The 20,992-nt window shown below is 45.7% G+C and overlaps 1 protein-coding gene across 2 annotated transcripts in view; it reads right to left on the reverse strand.

The window, feature by feature from the left end:
- SETBP1 (SET binding protein 1) overlaps positions 1 to 20,992 on the reverse strand; it is a 133,872-nt gene that overhangs the window by 109,985 nt on the left and 2,895 nt on the right. For both annotated transcript variants that reach the window (XM_025195166.1, XM_006038634.3), the window contains exon 2: positions 7,146 to 7,232. In XM_025195166.1, coding sequence (XP_025050951.1) covers positions 7,146 to 7,232 — 87 coding nt within the window. The remainder of the gene's footprint in view (positions 1 to 7,145; positions 7,233 to 20,992) is intronic.

Here is a 20,992-nt window from a genome sequence, read left to right on the forward strand (position 1 = left end):
GGGTAGACTGGTATTTAGCTACCCCTGCTGGAATCTGCGGGGAAATGACACACAAGACCTAACTCACTTGAAAGCACGTGTCGTGCAAACACAAATGCGTCGCAACGCAATAAACAGGGTTAAAATTTTTCAGGCGCTGGAAATTAAGAAGGAACAGTTGCCGTGTCGTCTACAAATGCCTTTGCTTTTTATCCCTGTGTGGGTACTTATTCACAGTCATCAAGTCACATTTCCATCTTCTTTTGGAAGGCTAAGGAATTCAAGCGCCTTCAGTCTCACAATAAGGATTTTTTCCCCCACCCTTCCAAAAAAAAAAAAAAAAAAAAAATCACTTCTGTAGCTCTACTCTGTACCCACATCGCTACAAGTAACCCCCTGTATAACTAAGGGTAAAATTCAAGATGCACTTACATAAAACGTGTGTTCTACACATTTTGTAACACATTACAGATTTTCTTAGCTCAAAGTGCATATTGTTACTTAGGGGCAGCGCAAGTCCAAAAAAGTAAAAATGAAATGATGTAAAATTGAATCTTATGATTGAACCGTGTAGAACAAAAAAAATAGATCTGCTGTATGGGAGAGAAAAAAAAAATTGAGGCCACATATAATTAGAAGTAGAACTAAGGAGATTGGGGGGGAGGGGGAATTGGGGACTCATCAGGCAGCAGCCCCAGGGCACCTACTTGTTGGAGCAAAAATAGCATCTGTTGCAGTTACTGGCCCACCATACTGCTGCCAGTAAAGACCACTGCTGCTCTGTGCACTGTCATTGCCTGGGACACTAAGATGTCTTAATACACCTCTGCATATAACAGACCTGTGAAACTCCCTGTTGCAGGACCTGATTGGGATACATAACTAACTGGGTTAAAATATACATGTATATATTAATATGACATATATAGGTTACGTGGAGAGAATCTGATGTTGCACTGGCTAAGAGGAAATGACAAAGAGCCCCTATCCTCCAGCTGTGGTGCTGTCAGAGAACATAACTGGGTCACAAAGGCTTCTTGCCTATTTAGGTATCTTATTTGAAGGGGTTTTCACACTTTTCCCCTGAAGTATGTGTCATTAGTTACTGTCTGAGAGAGAGGATATGGAAATGGATGGAGCATTGAACTTGATCCACTGTGACACTTATTAGAATTATTTTTATGTATCAGCCTGCTGGATCCTATCCTCAGGTCTCCTCTAGCAATACAAAGCATCCAGAAACTTAGCAGATCCACCCTGGGAATGGGAGACCCCTGGAGCTGTTATGCTAAGTCTGTGCTAGAGGATTTTCCAGGAACCTTTATATGATAGAGAGCTGCTATCATAACACCAACCCTTCGTTCACCTTCCAGCACAAGGGAATCTGGCAGGGCAAAAGGGATATATCTTTAGCATAGGTCAGTCACCTCTGCATCTCCCCTCCCAAGTTTCCAAAGGCATAAAAAGGATGAGGGCCAATACTTCTAAGGATGCTTGCAGTCTCTTAGATACTCCTGGCTTTCTTTCTAGTGCTTGTTACTTTGCGGTGAGACGGGAGACGTTTCACAGAAGCACGGCTCTGAATCTAGCAACACCAAAGCTTTTTCAATGTCACACTTCACGTGAGCAACTGGAAATGATGGCTGCCTGAAATCTAAGAATAACAGCAAAAAACCAGATGCTGTAGCTGTGTGCATTACAAAAGCATTATGCATGGGCAGCTGCACTTTACAAAAAAACCACTATTCTTTTTCTTCTTTCCCTCCCCCCATGCCACGCCACAGTCATCTGCATGACATCATACGTTTCCAGCGTCTGGGATGTCTCACTGCAGTCAAGAAAGTCATCTCACCTGTGTGTCCTGAGCTGGGATTGCAATCACATGCTTCTCGTGGGCTACCTTTGAGGAAACATGTGTTCCTGTTGTCTGTGAACTTCTCAGCGAGCAGTTTGTCAAAGCGTTGTGTGGCTGTTTCCTGGGGTCCCTCCTTTGAGCTATACAGAGCCATATGCATGTGTACCAAGCCGTGCAGGGGTGGGGACACACAGCATGACAACGTTAAAGCCCTAAAGAGACTAGTCAGCACCCACCACGAGGTGACCCTGTGCACATCACAGGGATCTGAGCATTACGAAGGAGTCGGAGGGAGGCAGAGGAAGTGTTATGCACCTACACCTTCTTCACCACATGCCGCAAAGCTTCCTCTGTGTAAAGATTTCAAAGGCATCATTAGAAGTTGTTATTCTTAGATGGGCGCGTTTCAGAGGAAGACCTTTCTTTGAACGGTTCTGCCGACGAAGCTCTGGAGAACACCTCCACAGGCATCGGCTTGGCAGCCGCTGAGCTGTTTGCAGATGTGGCCCGAGAACGGGAGAGGCCTTGCACAGCGAGCAAGCTGCAACACAGCAGCAGCATGTGCATAACAGAAGTGGGGGGGATAAAAAACAACAAAGCTGACACCCAGCCTTTGCTTCTCTGTTGTATACTAGGAAAATAGGTGGGGCAGCAGAAGTGCAGCATGCTTGATTTTCTTATGTAGACACATCTATGGCCAGAACTGATGCACCTTCCCCCAAATCCAGGGACCTATGAGGCCAGGGGCATAGGTGAGATGAATTAATATCAGCACTTCTTTTGGATTTTAAAAGGCATTTTGGTTTAGTGGCAAGACAAGAGGAGTGGGGGTAGCTTGGCAGCCACCTGATCAAAGAGGTTGGATGACTTAACAAGGGATCATTTCCTATTTTCCCTTCCTTCCATATTCGATGTTCTGGTGCTGGGTTTCGGTATCATAAGCCATACACTCAAAAGCCACGGGTGACCTGTATTGATTACACACTCAGACTTCACAAAAATAAGTGGATCGAGCTACCAGACCTACTATGTCGCATCAGAGATGCCAAGTGTATATTAAATTCTGATCGACAAACTCCTCCTCACTGCAACTAGCAGCGATGTCTAAGGGACTTGGAGGCTGTGGACTCCCCCCCACCCTGGGAATGGATGCAAGACCTATTGCTCCATTTCACTGCAAAGCAGACCGCTGGTAAATTAAAAAAATAATCTTATGTCGCTGAAGAGAGAGTAGTGGCTGAGATCATTCAAAAAGTGCTTTTCAGTCCTGTTTGCTGTGATTCTATGCTGGAGTTCAACTGCAGAGAAAAGCCCTTCCGTGTCTTGCTAGCCAAATATTTCTTTCTTTAGCATTGGTACTTTTTTTCTGAAGTAGGTATGCACTGATTTACCAGGCATTATTTTTAACCAAAAAAAAAAAAAAAGGAAGCAGAGACATTTGAGGTAAGAATTGCATGGTTCAGCCCAGTGGAGCTCAACCCTTTGAAGTGGCAGGGTTGGGCGCTTGCTACCTGGCTGCATTATGGGCCATCACTCCCTGCAGGGGGGAAGAAAGGAGAAGGAGAGAGGTGGCTGCCCATGTCAGAGGCAGTGGCGAGGGAGCAGGGAGAAAGGTAGAGAAGAATACTTACCTCTGGTAAACAGGCCTTGCTATAGTGGAGGAAGGAAGAAGGGAGGCAGGGAGAGAATAAGCAGGGCCTGCTGTAGCAGAGGGAAAAGGGAGAGAGAGGACGGCTGAAGAGAGGATCAGCAACATAGCACGGGGCAGGGAATGGGGTATTCAGTCACTTTAGGGGAGGTGGAAGGTGCAAATCCAACTTGTGGGTCATCTGTCGGTCTAAATCAGGGATTTTCAGCCATGGTGCCATAGCAGCCTGGGGTGCTTTGAAATCCTTTCAAGGGTGCTGCAGAGTGCCATGCAATATTAGATAGGGTAGATGTACAAACATGATTCACAAAATAAGCTTATTTCAAACAGATATTCATAGCGTTAGTGTAAAGACTAGGACATAGCCAGTCTCGCCTACTGGGTAGGCCACCACGGGAGGGCCAGAGCCCAAGGTACCAGAACCAAGGGGTAATTTAAGGAGCAAAGTCCAAGTCACAGGCTCAAGTCAGGGTTCTGGAGGCAAGAGACCAAGGGGGAAATCCAAACAACTGGAGTCCAGAGTCAGAGCCGAGCGGGGTCAGAAGTCAGAGAACTGAAAGCACAGGATTCAGGGAGGTTTAGCACGGCAGACCTGCAGGTGTACGTGTTGGCTGACCTGCAGTCTGCTGCTACAGGTGGACTTAAATGGGGACGCTGCTCTCTCCAGCAGGCAGTCAGGACGCCCCAACAGCGGCCGGCTGGATCATCACCACCGAGGGTAGGGCTGCCAGTTACAGCCTTTGGCAGGTTTGGCCAACTAGGCAATGCCAGGAGAGCAAACATGATTCACAAGATAAACCCATTTCAAATAGGCATCCATAGTGTCCATGTAAGGACTGGACTGCCTGGGAGGGACAGTCAAAAACATCCTGCCCTGTTGGGGTCTTCCTGAGTTCTTGGCTATAGAAAAAATGCTCTGCTGCTTTTCGCTAGTTAAAAAATGAGTGAAGCTAAGAGCCGGCATTTCCCAAGGCGTTCCCTGAGTCTACAAAAATTGAGAATTGCTGGCTTAGGGGATTCTAAGATTCCCATTCAAAATGCACAGACCCTTTGGAGACAGACATTGCGTCAAAGGAGAGACACTAGGCTTCATTCAGTCCCCTGGCTAGGTCTTTCTGAAAAGAGGTTTTTAACATTTATAGTGCAGCAGCACCCAAAGGTACTGATATTGCAATGTTAAAATGCATCGCTTCATGTCATATTGTCCCACTGTAGACAGGTGAGCTCAAGCAAGCCTAGGCTGTCTGACTCCAAATCCATCTCCCTGCCTCCACGTCCTCACTGATGAGCCGCCTGATTGGAGCAAAGAAGGATGTTCATATGTATGGAGAAGAAACACCTCGTGATGACAAGGCTATTTTTGTACCTCTTTACTTCCCATCAATCATCTTCCAAGATGTCTTGAGATTTCGACTGATCTAAAGGCCATAAGATGCTTCTGTTAAGTACTATTCAGCAGATGGCCATGTATTCAGCCAGTGGCATTTTTACACTTTAGAATAGTCAAGGGAAAGGAAAAGATATGCCTAAGAATCTATTTGTATAATAGATGATGTCTTTGGGATATAGCATTTATCTTCATTCAAGAGGTGGCACCTGATGAATAACTTTGTGGTTCTCAATGCATTTAAATAAAACAAAGGCAAATCATAGCCCTTCACACTACAAAGAAACAATAGTGAGGAACACTGCAAATTTCACCCTCTTCCTCCTCCCTCCATTTCTTTTGGGAAACCGAACTGAGGGCCAGACACTACAAAGTGCCAATCATCCTCAACACCTATTGAAACCAGTGGGAGCGAAGGGTACTCGATGACAACGCACAGGATCATGCCTCTAACCTAAGATGGACTGGCAACCTATAGATACATAACTTTTCCAGACAATGACGAAGGACTGCAGCATAGCATCGGTCTAAAAGTTGGCAACAGGAATAGAAACCTAGAGTAGGAAGGAATTATTTAAGATGGAATAAAAGCAGGCAAAGAAAAATATGGCTGAATTTCCCAATGGGGAGACCAACTGAACTGTAGGATATGCCTTCAATAGGGAATGGTATATTGGACCATTATCATCTTTACTGGGCAGAATACAGCACTGAAGATGACATGGCAGTAAAGAATGAAGCATGGGCCAAATTCAACAATGGCTTAATGGGTCTCCTCTATACCCACTCTCTACAGATTTCTGAAATCAATCAAGGACTGTGTTTCATATCCCCCCGTAGGCAGGTGTTGCGAACTAATTAAAAGTTGCCACCACCCTTTCTACATGAAAGGCATGTATACCAGGTGCAAGCACATACACCAGGACAAACAGGCAGTGCTTTTAACCACAATTGGAAATTATTTTGCAATTTTCAATCCCTTTCAAAGCTGAGAACCATCAAAGATTCAGGGGGGAAAAATACCATGGTTCTTTCCCCCAAAGCAGCCATACTGGTAATGGGCTTCAGGAAAAATCCTCCTAACGGCAAGCGATAAGCGTGGAGGGTGAAGGCTGATAGGTCTGATTATAATTATCACTGCGAGGGGACCAGCATGAGCCTCCCTCCTGGAAGGCAGTACAATTTTTTGAAGGGGACCTGTGAGTGAATTATTTTAAATAACATCAGCGTGCGTGGAACAGATCTGCCGTCCCTAACAAAAGGAGGCCCTCGTCCGGGAGGGCACCTTAGCACTCACTAACATGAATACATATTCAGGTTAATATGGATATACACATGCTTACATAGTGCCACTGACTTCAAGGTTGATATAACTAGGAGTAACAGGATCAAGCTGGATGTCTCAATGGGATTTAAGCATGTGTTTATCTGTCACCCTGAATGGGGACTTCTCCAGAATCAAAGATGAAAGAGGAAACCTGGGGGAAATGTGCATCTGTTCAATTTAGCTATCATTTAAATCTCAGAAACGTTTCCTGCAGAGTTCAACCAAACCCCAGATTTGAACAACCACATAGTGAGCATCTCCTTTACATTAACCAAACATTGATATTTGGAAACCTGATGAGATTAGGCCTCTTACCCTGACGGGCAGATATTCCACCTTTTGCCAAGGTGACATAATCCCAGATCAGCCGCTCTCATTTTGTCCTATGTAGGTTTTCGAACATGTCAGCCCAATGTCGCCTCCATATTTTGATATTTCTAATTCTGTTCCCATCAGAAACCAGGAAGTTTGTGTGATCTGGCGCACAGGTGGCACTACTTTGACCCAATTTTTTTTTTTTAAATAAATGAAATCCATATGTCCATCAAAACATGATTGCTCCATACAGGTGCAGACGAAGTAGGGGTTCAAGTAGAGGAGGGTTGTGGAGATTTCACTCTTGTCTCTCAATAGCGCTGACACAGATTGCACGTGGGGATATAAAAGCATGCTTGTTAGGCAAGCGGCCGATGTAAGGCCCTTTCTTCCCACTGGGTCGCAGTGCCGCAGAGTGGGTTGCTCTCCCGTATACATAGAAGAGACCATCCCAAAATGAACAGCTCCCAAGAAACCCAAATCACAGTCGCATGCATTGAAAAGACCCCCCGCTTCGGTTGGGATCCCTTTAAACCTGTACGTTGAACAGGAGAAATCTCACTGTATGCCGAATTTTACATCTAATGCGTCCGAATAGATTATGCCTGAAAAAGTTATAAGCCCCAAAGCTTACCTTATTGACGGGTTTAGTCACTGGATTCTGTACGGGGAATTTAAACCTTCTCTTCTCGAACTCTCCTTCTAGCTCCTTGGCATTTTCCTGAGCAAAGAGAATATACGTATTTTGATTGTCTAAACAAACAGTCAAAAACAGTCATGTGAGCACAGAGCTTGGTCCGGCCTTTTCCTATTCCATATGCTCTTTTCTCAGCCATTTCCCACTGGTCCGGCATCACTGTTATAGGTCTTGCTAACTGTTATACCCTCCCTTCGCTTGGCAGAGCGGCTGCCCCCCTCGCGTGCGTCCACACCTGGGTGCCCTTCATTTTTGGTGGTGTCCATCAGCTTCTGCTTAGCCCATTTGGTCACGTGAGTTTTGTTCTCCACCGTGCCTTGGAAACGTATTGCAGCAAAAAGAGAGTCATCGGGGTCTTCCTCGCTAGCCCCTCAGCCTGCTAAGCCACCACAAAGGTTGATAGGTGCCAAACGGTGGAGGGGGAGGCTGTTGTATCACCGATTCCTCCTGCACCCCTTTGTGAAGGGCTTGGGAGGAGGACGAAGATGCTGCGTGATGCCAAGCAGGCTGTTTTGTTTAAGAGTTAAAGCCGGGAGCTACAGCCAAGGATTACCACATCGCAGCCCCATTTAAAAAAAAGGATAAGTGGCAGCGATTCAGCATCATCACCCTCTCCCCTTCGCTTCAGCCCATCTACACAGAAAAGGAGGGCTCTCTGCCTCCCTCGCCGCCTTTGTCCACCTTTCAAGCTCTTCTTTCGCAAGGGTGAAATATTTTACATTTTCACCTGTGGTAACACAGATCACAGAAGAGTGTTTTCTTTCCCTCGCTTTGCACTGGTTTTGCCCAAGGCATCCTTTTAAGCAGCAGCCTGTGCAGAGATAATAGGTGGCCCGATTCTCTATAACTGGAATCAGCAACAAATCAGCCATCTGCCACTCCAGGGGTCTGAGATTAACCCAGCTACTGGACCGTGACTGCAGAGCATTTGCACATTTAGATTACAGAAATGTGAGGCTACCAGTCCAAAAATAAAAGAACATGGTGGGGGGAGAGATAACTCTCCAAGGCTCTTCTGGGTTAACCCTTCCAGAGATAGGTCACGTCACAACAGCTCCAAACATGCGGCGTTTCTCATTACTGAGTGTTAAAAAGAAGAGCGGAATGAGGGAAGCAAAATGAATTTCATTAATTATTGTGTCTCAGGGAAATATGCTGATCGCCCCCCGTTCAGCCCAGTGGATGCACAGAGTTAAGCAAATATACCAGATGCAGCACAACAGCCGTGATTGCGAGGCTCCTGGGGAAATTTGCTTATGGACAGGTTGCCCAAATGGTTCAGTTGGCTAACGCAGTGATCACAGGAGCAACCTTGCACTGTCTCGAGGGGGATGCATGCCTTTTTAATGACTACCCCAAAGTGTAACACCCCTTGCATACTAGAGAGCATTTTAAAAGTACCAAGAAAGAGGGGAGACCTGTATTTTGAAATATTAAAGCTTTGGGCAAATCACTTCACCACCTCATGCCTCAGTTTACCTTTCTGTCCAGTAAGCAACAAAATACTCACTTCACCTGAATCACAGCAAGATTGTAAGCCTTTTTTCTTTACTGTTTGTAGATCGAGAATCATAGGTTGGAAAGGATCTCATGTAGCCCAACCCTTGCACACATGCTTTGAGGGCCTTGCAAGACAAGCTTTTTCTCCTACGCCTGAAGAAGGCTGTTTATGCCCGAAAGCTTGCAATTAAAGACATTTTTTTTTGCAAAAATCTAGTTGATCCAATAAAAGATATCACTCCTACCACGAGTCCTGATTGCTTTTGCCTCTAGGCCAATGCAGCTACAACCTGGATACCTTGCAATACAAGTGTAATGTATTATTATTATCATTAGTAGTAGTAGTAGTAGTATGGTTATTTATTATTATCATTATTATTATTATTATTACTATTATAGTTAGAAACGCAAGGAAGTTTAATGCACCAGTAAAAGAATTTGGAGTTCAGGTCTGAGAGATAAAGGAAGGATGTGCATCTTGCATAAGAGCATGGCTTGCTCTGTTCAGGTGCATGGAGGAAAGGGTGAGGAGAACCCACCCAGGCACTGAGCCCTCATGCAGCGGTTGAACCCCCTCCCAATTCCTGGCATTTGACAGAGCAAGGCTACTCCAGCTTTCCACTAAAGAGGACAGAGCACCCGGGGCAAGGGGAAGCAGCTCCACTAGCATGTGCAGCAAAGTCAGGCTCCCGACAAGTCCCAAGAGAAGCCTTCTGGGAATAAAACAGGGGCCTCCACACTGCTTGCTAATGAGTGCAGTGGCTCTGAGCCACAATATGGTCCATCGGCTCCAGAAAGAAAGCTGACAGATTGTGGAAGCAAACACAAAATAATATTTTCTGCTTTTGCTGCATAAGAAAAGCTGGTTCTGGGGGGTACTGGGGCACACGGACAGATCCAAACTGCTTGGCTGGTTCTAGCCCTGACATACTGAATGCTTTTCTGGGACTTTGCAAGCTTTCTCGAGAACAACGTTATGTTCCTCACCAGCAGGAGACACAGAGGGGAGAAAACAGAAGTCAAGAGGTGCCAAAGTACCATGGCAAAATGTTTCATCTACAAGACTATGAAAGGCTCTTCAAGCCAAATGCATGCTGAGGAAGCTGTGTAGCTATTTGGGATATTGATAGAAGATGGAGGCAGGGTCAGGGAACAGTCATTGTCCATGCCAATAATTCTCAACCAGGGTGCCATGTAGGTGGAGGCGGGTGCCACACTATATCAGCACTGGTAGGTGTGCAAATATGATTCACATGATAAACCCAGAGATTTCAAATAGGGATCCACAGTGTTAAAAACGCTCTGCCCTGTTGTGATCCGAGTTCTCTGCAAAACAAAACAGGGCGACTCCGTTATTTTTCTGTAGTCAAAAAACAAGTGAAAGCTAAGAATTGGTATTTTTGAGGGGTGCCTCAAGGCTATCCAGGGATGCCTCGAGTCTAAAAAGGCTGAGAACCACTGGCTTATGCTGTACTTCCCCCCAGAAACCGGTGCATACCCTAATGGACACTTATCCAGCCCCTATTAGCATTAACTCTGGATGGGAATTTACATTCACCCCTCTGCCCTAAGACAGCCTTATTGGGCAAATGCACATCGTATTTGCAGAGACACAATATGAAGAGGGGAACCAGACAGCACCACAAAATGATACCCAACTGCCTTAGCAGAAAAAAAAAAAAATAAATCCATGAGGTTTTGCACAAAGTGAATAACACTGTCCTAAACCAGAGAGAAAAAATAACAAACCCAGCCCGAATCTCCACAAAACCTAAAAACGCTTGGATGAATAGTGGAACACGTGGCACTGAAATAAATAAATAAAATACCAGGAGAAACTTGTTTCGTGCAGCACCTACAGGAGGGCAAACCAAGTCCCGCAACCAGTTTGAAAGTCTGGCGTCCCAACCATGTAACAAGGTTCCCCTCCACATCCTCACTAATGACCTCTTTCCTTCCCCTCTGTCCATGTGCTGCATGGCTGACAGCTAATAAAGGAAGATTTGAAGCTGCATTGAGATCCAGAGCCAAAATTCAGGATCACCTTGTCCCTCATCTCTAAAGCCCCAGATCCAAACTTAAGGACGATCCAGATGCAGAGAGGATCTTTCTGCTCGGGCCTGTTTTAAGAGCATCGGCTTTCAGACCTATCAAGCTTGCCCGTGCCATTCGCAAGCCGAAAAATACGGTACAAAATCACTAATTGGCAACCTCCTCTTTTTGTCCCTCTGTAAACTGAAACACTGGGAACACCGATTCAGAAAAAAACAAAACACCTGAATAAAAATCCAAACCTGACCCCAGCGCTTTTTCCTGCCCAGGGCAGGGGGTTGGACTCGATGACCTACTGAGGCCCCTTCGGACCCTAACATCTATGAAATCGGCTCCTGGAAAGTGGCCGACTTCATGCATTACTGCAAGTTAAATCTTGGAGTCATTTTTTCCAGGCAGGTTTTAAAAGAAAGGGCTTTTGCAGCAGAAACACCACCACCCCATGAAGCAGAGGCTCAGCCGGGAACAGCGTCACCGGAACATGCTGCCTTGTAAGTTGGCTCGTCCCCTAGCAAATGAGAAGTGAAGGGGAACACTGATGCAGGCAGCGCTGCACCTTGCAGAGGTTTGTGTGTCCTACAAGTAACCTTGCATCATGATACAGAGCTACGAGAGTAGCCTTATGGGTACCGGAGGAGGAGGAGAACACGGGGTGGAGGGGAGAGGGGAGGAGTGGCAATAGAGAAACAAGCAGAAAACTCCCAGTGAATCAGCCCTTCCCGTCCTCCATAGGAAAAGGAGAGAGAGAGGCTGGCAGATTTGTGGGCAGGTGGGCATGCATAGACTCCCCACCTCCGAGCCTCTGTTACCAGCTTCTGCTTCTTCGCTCACATTTGTCATCGTACACACGCGCACAAACACACACACGAGCCACAACACCAACGAAGAGCTCAGCTCCCCTGGCATGGGCACCAGCCACCCCTGGGTATTACTGCAGCAGGCAAATCAAGGCCAAAAAAACAAAAAGAAACCCCAGTCACCTTAACCTGCAAGAAGCCCAAGATTTGAGACAAGCTCTGGCCATGTTCAATATAAGTTGCAGGGAGGGAGGGGGCGAGAAATTAAATTTGCCTGGATTTCAATCAGCCGAAAGTTAATGAAAAGGATCTTGCCTCTTCCCCAGAATCTCTAAATATCCCTGCCTTTCTCCGGGAGGGGAAGGGAGGGAGGTGGAGAATTACATTTAAAAGGCAAAAGAGAAAAGCAGGAGAAGGGAGAAAATTCTTTAATCTGGCTGGTGAACCCCGGCAGCATGAGCAGCCCTGCGTCCATAGCCATTCTCATTCCTGGCACGTTTCGCTGCTCTCCAGAACAGTCCTGATTCAAAATATTAGTGCGGCACAGAATTCCATTTTCGAGTCGCTGCAGCTCCTTCTTGGCACCGGTTCAGCTTTTTGTCTTTTCTTCTCCTCCAAGCACCAAGCGGAGGGAGGAGAAAAATAACCCACTATGCTTCAATATTGCCGACGCGCTCCTCCTCCCCAGCCCCCACCCCGTTACCCCACCCTCCCCACTCCACCACCAACAAAACCCACACAGTGAGCATAAATCTATCCGCACCTCCACAGCAGCCAGTTGATAGCTTCCTTCCCCCTCCCGCCACCCCTTTTCATCGCTCTATCTTTTCAACCATCTTTTGTACTCCTCTAAATTTTTCCAGCCAAGCGTTGCAACCTTCCTTCCCCCCCCACCTCCCCTCTCATCTGAACAAAAACCGTGCCACGCTTGCCAATGCCCTGGCATCGCCCCCATACGCAGGGTAACTGCTACTCCTGCATCATTTCACAAAGCCGCTGGCAGATCCAGTTCAGCTCACATATGTGCTTGGGAATGCGCCGGGCACATGAACTGAGAGATGCCCAGGTGCTTGCATGCGTGTGTTCAAACGTGTGCAGACAGGACGTATCTCATGGCACCCCGTGATCCATCTTTAAATAAGAGCTTCCTGTGACACCTGGGTTTGGCAGCTGAACCTCTTCTCAAGCCTCCAGGTCCGGACGAAAAAAGAAACAGAACGACCGCCATCGCCACCACCGCCGCAACAAATGACGCTGAAATGGCACCGAATAATTCAATCAACTTCTTTTCAGCCTCATGGGCTGGAAGTGACAACCAGCCTCCACTTCCAGCCTGGCTTGAGCTTGATTTTGTTCCTTCTTCCTTCGCTTCCCCCCCGGTTACATTTCCCTCTTTTTTTTCTAAAAATCTTTTTTTATCCGGCTTCCTACTTTGTCCATAGGAGAGGGTCTCCCCCCAGCCACCCATCCATCCCAGGACGCACATATGGAAACTGCAAAACTTCTGAAACATGATGTAGCAGTTAATGGACCAAAAGGAGTGCGGTGAGGACATATAGGCACATCACATATGCACAGCCTTCCCCTTGCAGAGGGAGAGAGACAGAGAGGCACAGAAAGCAGGCAGCACAGCCCTGGTGCATATGCCAAGGGAAGACCCGACCCCCAGGATGCGAGGGGGAAGGGAGGGAGAGGTGCAACATGCATTCACCACATGAAAGGACTGAAGAGATCCACCTCTCGATGAATGACATGACTTTCGCTAAGCCACCGCTTGAAATGCTGACGTTTCAGTGAAGGAGATAAAATGGAGCAAAACATGCCCCTCGCCACTGCTTGGAGGAGATACAGATATGCAAACCATAATGCTGACGTGCTGAGGGATGGACGCTGGATGAGGATGTGGGTGAGGGAGAGGAAAACGCACCTAGGATTTCAGATCAATCTGCGGTTTGGAGGAGGCATACTAAACAACCGTCCAAAGAGGCTGAAGCAACACCGAGCTGGGCTGGGGTGCCAGGGCACGGCAAGAAACCACAGGGCATGAGAATCTGTGCATCAGGGTGCACTTGGGGGGCCGGTTTCTGCTCTCATTTATACAGGTTGCAAAGAGGAACAACTCCACTGAAGTCGATGGAGTTAGACGGGTGTAAAGCCGAAGGACTGAGAGCACTATTAAGCCAGTTGACTCAGCTCCCTATGGCAATGATTCTCCTACGATAAATTAACAAAGTGCCAAATTGGTTCCCAGGGCATGTGTAAGAGTGACAGAGCCAATCAGCTTGTCAGGGCTTCCGGCTGCCTAGAGGGATCCTAGAGCAAAAGGCTGGGAGGTGGGGCCAGACAGACAGACAGACGGCATGCTCGAGGTGGTACAGACAAAACACCAGTGTACCAAGCAGCTGCCTAATATGTATCTTGGCAAAATCCTGCCTGGCTGTGGAAGAAGCAGAATTACAGTCTGGAATCATAAACCCATCAGTTAGGCCGGCTCTTGACTCTCTGTTCACTTTGGCCCGATCGTATGATGGAATAGGAAAAAACTGAAAGCCAGGATGACACCCTATATCTTGTCTGCCAGAAGCCACACATAGGAGTTGATCCCTTGTTCGGTGCCAGCTGTTGTACCTGACAGCTGGAGGCCAGACTGGTCTTAAAATAAGCAGACTTCCCACAGAGCTTGGACTTGCCGAGACAGTGCAGGCATATATATATATTCCATGTACAAGTGCAGACCGACCAAGCCTCAGACCCAAGGCCTTGTGGATGATGCTCAACAAGGCAAGCTGAAAGGGATCCTCCATCATCTCCATCACAAGGTAATGAGTTGCCTTAGGTATCCAGGTTGTAGCCATATTGGTCTAGAGTAAAAGGCAATCAGGACTCCTAGTAGAGATTCTATGTTTTATTAGCCCAATTTTTTTTTTTTTGCAAAAAAGTTGCCATAGGGTTTTCATCCTGTGAGCCCTTTAGGGTGCTATCCAAAAGCAACCCAACCTGTGCTTGAAGAGGCTAACAGAGGTTCAATATTAGGAAACAGCGATGTTTCCCAATATATCTAATGGCTTCCTTTTCTGGCTCTCCCTGGCCCTCATGGCCATTCAACATCCTTACAACCTGTGTTATCCACCAAGGGACTGGCAAGTCAGGCTAATTCCCTCCCAGTATTTCCACAGTTCAGCAACCTAAAGATGAGTTAATGGCATTTTAGTGAAGTGACTCCAAGACAGAAGGTGCTTTCAGATCCTTAAGGTTGAGAGGCACTATAAATAAAAGGCATTACACACTAACAAGTTCTCAGTTGCCAACTGGAGTGGGAAAGAATATTTTAGCATCTTCTTTCCAAGCATTTTAATTCTTGGTAGGAACAGCCAGTACCTTCCACAGATCTTAAAATGCTGTATATTTAAGAAAGGGTAAGTCTACATGCTCACTCCCCTAGTTTCAACAACACTGATATTTGAAGCAGTCCCTTACAGTTTCCATGCCCAGAATTATCGTCTGTGCACACTGCATCCCATCACCTTGCTGCCACGTTTGTCTGAGAGAAATCTGGTGCCTTCCTCAGCACAAACCGAAGTCCAAGAAACAGCACCTAAGAGTTTACTGGATAGTTTTGGGACTAAGTACAGAAAGTCAAAAAAACAGAGGCTGAATCAATTCACTCTTCACAGGGGTTAGTCTAAACTGCATAGATTGAACTAATAAGCAAGTTAACAGACATTCACTTTTGATTGCAGAAATGCAGCCACGTGCCTGCAGCAGTCCAGGCCAGACACAGGGAGCACTAGAGCATGCCTCCCTACACAGCTGGAGCAGACAGGTTGGGCCAAGGCTAGTCCACCCACCCTGCAAGGGAGGGAGGGAGTTTGATGGGGAGGTACAAAGAATCCTGGGATGCTGGGGGACTGGGAGTTAAACTGAATCTGGAGGGGATTTTGGACAGAAGTTCAAGAAACCAATTTCAGCTAAATCAGTTAAATCTGATACTATATCCATCCAGGTTTATCTAAAACCGATTTTGGCCATTTTGGAAGCGGTTTATTTGCCCTGCACTTCTGCTGTGTTACAGATTTGAAGCCATTACCAGAGTGAAACGGGCTGTTTTGGTATTAATCGGGTTGCTTTAGTGCAATGACCCACCTCAATACTTCACTGTTGAAAGTTCAGGTCCCAGCAGTGGGGCTAAATTCTTGCTAGTAGGGTGCTGATTTTAGGGGGCTTTTTGCTGGTGTAGATGTGTGGGGGCAGTTTATTCTTTCTATATGAGAAAGGGGTTGAGGAGTCCCATGCAATAAGGAGAAAAAAAGGTGAGGGGGAACAGGGAGTAAAAAGATTGCAACCCATGCTGTTTAGATCCAGTTCAGAAGAGGACGAACTGCAGGTAGCAGCTACACAAGATAGTTTTTTTGTTTTTTTTTTTTTAAGTCAGAGGTTTTCATCCTCACTTTTTATGCCAATGTGATAGTCATGCACAAGCAGTAATTAAAAGATCTCAGAGAAGTAGGAGAGGAGTGACACATTTGAGGAGACTGCAATGTATTTGTGTATGTGAACAAAACCCAGGGAGACCTGCAGGCAAGGAAGTTATTACTTGTGGAAGTTACTTACTTATTACTGGTGATGTGGAAACTACCGAAGGTTCAGCGATTTGTTGGGATAGGAATCCCTGCATAAAGACGCTTATCTAAAGCTCTCAGTCCTCACAAACAGGATGGAAATATCCTTAGAACAGGTTTCCGTGCATGGTTTCCAGTATCTTTGCTTCTTGCTAGTGCCAAAAAAATACCATGAAAACAGCTTTTCTTGAAGTGCTTTGGCTCTCCTACTTGTGGTCCCCAGTGAAAACTAAAATTGCAGGGTCCTTGGCCTGAAAAAGATTGGGCCTACATTTATTTAATCTCAACTGATCCCCCAGTTCTAATAAATGTATGCACGTGTTGAAATGAGAAGGCCTGCGTATCAGAGAATACAAAGCCTCGACGCATGCTTCCTTAACTCCACCACATCTCTATAAGCTGGCTCTTATTGGCACAGATGACATATAAGACCGTAGGGCCCATTTTTCAAATGAGACCTTTATTCTGGGTCACTTACTAGCCCATTGAACCTAAATAGTTAAGAAATAAAAAGTTCTTTGAAGAGAAAATGTCCATTTTGAAGTGGATCAAACCAGCAGTCGTCACAGTTCTGGTTCAGAAAGAGAAATGGGAAAAAAGGAAAGAAACAGAAGATCCTTCAGCCGAAGTGTAGGAACGTCTTTTATTTATATATTTAACCTGATGTCTATTGAGGTAGAATAGCCCGGGGTTGTTCCCTTGTGATGGACGTTATGTGCAATCCTCATCTGTAAGCCTCCCTGGACCATCACAGTACTGGACTCTGGGAGACTGATTCCCATCATATACTATTTTGACACCAATGAATCTCAAAAGACAAACAGCGAAGCGACTCCTCGCTTCCAGCAGTGTAAGTCAGATCAGAAACAGGCCTGGGTGCCTTTCAGGATGTTTGTAGTTATGATACCCTGAGGCTTTTATGAAATGAGGGACTTGAATGACTATCCCTACCAGACATTATATAACCTGCAGTGGAGCAAGAGTGATTGAGTTCAAAAGCCTTTCACTCCGCAGACTGAACAGAAAGGATCTTTTGCTCCTCAGACTGCAATGTCTTTTTTCTTAATTATTTATTATTCAACCCTGTAAATGCGATTGAGCTCAGCCTGGAGGTTTGGGAAACAGGTCAGATGAAGTTGCAACAAGAATCTGGCTTGCCCTTTATGAAACGAAGCCACAATCTTATGAAAATTTAGGCCCAGGCTCCAATTTACCTACAGTAGTCATCCTGCAACTACAGATTGTAGCCCTGGAGTACTTAACGCCAAACAGATGAGTACGTGTTTGCAAGGTTGGGGTGTAAATCACTTAAGTAGCCTGATTCTCCTTTCACTTACATTGGTGTAAATCCAGACTATTAGTATGAGTCAGAGTATCCGTCTTAGGTCATGAACTCTCTTGAAAATAGGGCCAAGAGGCTCGTGATAACAGCTGCACTATTGAAAACTTGGCTCTTCCCTACCTAAATGGGACTGAAGGTTTCTGGGTAGCTTTTTGGGTGCCAAACTCCAGAAACTTGGCTGAGAGCTCTTGAAATCTGGGTCCAAACTATCCACTTATCACACTGCTCCCAGTCCATAGCAGAGTGATACCGTCAGGAAAGTTGAAGGAGGACTGGGATTCCCATTCTGTTATGGCTGTTTTGTCATTCCCTCGAGATAACAGTCCGACTACAGCTTCACACAACAGTTCACAGGTGCACGGCTTATATGCCAAAACGGCCTATAAATCAGAGCAGTAGAGGAAGTGCTCATGTATAGAAGCAGCCATTGAAAAAGGACGTGAGCCCCATTCCTTTCGTAGGTCGGATCATCCAAATCCATCCCTAGCTCGTAGCACCAGACGGATCAGGCCTAGTGCATGAAATCATAGGAGAAACCAGTCATTTGCATGAGTTTGCAGATGGGGGTGAACTCCTTCCTGATCTCCGTTAACAGTTTTCACAAATAGGAATTCTCCTACCCCTTTGGACAGATGGCTGCTCCTATTACTTCTTATGTTAGAGTCCCCATTGAGGCTGAAAGCAAATCCACATTCAAGCTGAAAGTAAACAACCTTCCAATTCAAAAGGCATTAATGCTAACTGCCAAAGCATTTGGTATGTGTGCTGCAGATGTCAAATGCACAGTTTCCCACCATACGAAGCCCAGGCACATAACTAAGTTACACATTAGGAGCTTCTACCCAGCCCTAATCATCTGTCCGGCGTGGACTTCTCTCCCTCTCGTGGACCGTTCGGGATGGAGCCTCGGATGATCTAAATCAATGCAGCTACATTGACTTGAATGGAGCTATGCCAGCTTAGACGATGAGCCAAGGATCTTGCCCTTTAGAGGTCCAAAGACAAGTTCCCAACATCTCTTCCCTTAGCTTTAAGACTTTCAAGTGATTTTTCCCCTGGTAAAAGCAAACAAGGGGTACTGTGAAGAAAGCTGATTTTCTTTCAACAGGATGCACTTCAAGGGACATTTATCAGTTAGTGAGGACTTCAAACTTCAGATTGCGTTAAATCACATAGAAATAAAATGTGGAGAATATACACACTTTAATATGAAGAGCAGTGATTTCCTGATATTTCTTGAAATATGTGGGGGCAGGACTGGGAACTGAAGCATAAAATCACTATAACAAATTTAGGAGAATCAAAAATGGGGGGGGGTAATGAAATCAGTCTGTTTCACACTGGCACAGCTGAATGGAGTAAATTTATACAGCATGCACGTTGGGAAAGTAAGACAGGCTTTTAAAATGCTCAGTTGTAATAATGTAGAGTGTTATTCAGTGATAAAGGCAATTAGACTGCTTCTCTTCTCACTCTGGAGTAAATTAGAGGTAACACCGCTTACGTCAGTGGTGTAAATCAGATGTCAGTTTAAGTCAATGGAGAATCAACAGTGTGAGATAAGTGTAAATCACAGCCTAATGCAGCCAATGCTTTTTTTTTTTTTTTTAAACATAGGAGACGGGATGCTGAGATTCACGTATGGTCATTTCACCTGTCTGAATCAAGTAAAAACAGGGAAGGGAGTAGAGGCTTTTCAACAGAGAATTAAGTAGTTAACTTAAAGGCAGCAGATTTGCTGTTCACCCCAACTGGGACACGGCACGCTCCCCCTTTCCCTTTAGTCATCCTGACTTTTGCTCAAGTAGAAGAAAACAGCAATTTGTAACACATTGCCCTCTTGACAGAGCCTTCCAAGCCTGGGGTCTTGAAGCATGTTGCAAATAGGAAGAAATTAAGCCCTCGTGAGAAACATACTCCTGTCTTGGTGCACGGGAAGAAAATGAGGGACAGAAAAGTAAAGGGGTTGGAAGAGGGCACGCTGGAAGGCCCGGGAAGAATTGTGATGAGATCCTAGGTCTCCTGAAGCCCAGTTTTGTGGGTTAACTGCTGGTCTGTCTGGCTTCAGGCATGTTTGCTATTTGTCAGGTGAACCTTGCACGTCATGAAAATTCAGTCTGGTTGACATATCGATCAGCCGGAGTTTATCACGTCTTTAGGACGACCAGAATACCCTGTCAGCCTGAAAGTAAAGAGGTTGAATTTCCCCCCAGGTGGAGAAGCTAAAGGTGCATGTGCAATGTAAACCCCGATTCAGAATAACAGCAGAAATCAGCCAGCCACCCTCCAAGATGAATAATAGTTAAAGAGCTAGGTCCTTCCCTATCTTTTATCTCATACTAAAGGAGGTGTATAGGCCTTGCACAGGGTGAATTTCACCAGATTCTGGTCATGTCTTCAGAAAAGGGTCATGGTAAAAGATTACCTAGTCCATTGCCTTTGCCTAATGCAACTTAAACCAAAAAAACAAACAAACCACCCATTGACACCTGTTTGGTAAAGCACGGTGACACAGGGGATTTAAACCAGCCTTAGAGAGGCTATGCAGATTTCCAACACAACAGATTGGGGACAGTGCAGGCAGCACGGTGGCTCACAGGGGAGGAAGCAGAAAGCAGAGCAGCAGATCAGGCAGGGGAGCACAGGGCAGGGAGCAGAAAGCAGAACGGCAGATTAGACAGAGAAAAGGGATCAGAGTAGCACTCAGCGAGGCCACAGGGCTAAATGATGGCACATCTACTAAAAAGATTGACCCGTACTTGTTTAAATTCTGGACTACCGCTGGGCTACGGTGGTGTTTCTGAAACTGGTACATATGGAAATCTCCTAGACTAGAGGACACACAATGGAAAGGAAGGAATGGAAAAGCAGAAAGGCAAAGGAAGGAAGGAAGGAAAGGAGGGAGGGAGGATTATACAATATCTGTTAGGTTGTTGAAATGCTTACCGAATAGTAGTAATAACTTAAATTGTTACTTGTCTGTATAATCTATAATGTCACATTGTAGAGGTACCCAGCAATATAACACGTTTAAAAAAGACCAGGTGTCCCTAACTGATAATGTGAACTACTAGGCGAAGCTAACACTTGATCAGACAAACCCTTGCTGACCAGCCCAGTGGATCCTGTCACTGATTGAGAAGTAGAGCCAGAAACTGTCTCGATATTTTGCCTGACATGTCTCTACATTTTGGCTGGGCAGTTGGCTATCACTGCTCCATGTGCCCAGCATGAATTCCACTTCCCAAATGGATTCTTCTCTAAGAAAATAACTTTTTATACCCATGTTTCAGTTTACCAATGAATCAGATTGTCTGTTTATTCCTATTGCCTATTTTTTCCCATTTATTACTGCAGTTGAAAAGGCTGAACCACAGCACAGACTCATTTTCTAGTGTCACAAAAAGAAAAGGCCTTAGAAATTGTTCTTTCAAGCAAGGATCAAGAACAAGTCTCTTATTTGGCTAAGTCAAC

Source organism: Alligator sinensis, unplaced genomic scaffold (assembly GCF_000455745.1).
Source record: "Alligator sinensis unplaced genomic scaffold, ASM45574v1 scaffold1865_1, whole genome shotgun sequence".
Taxonomy (NCBI): Eukaryota; Metazoa; Chordata; order Crocodylia; family Alligatoridae; genus Alligator; species Alligator sinensis.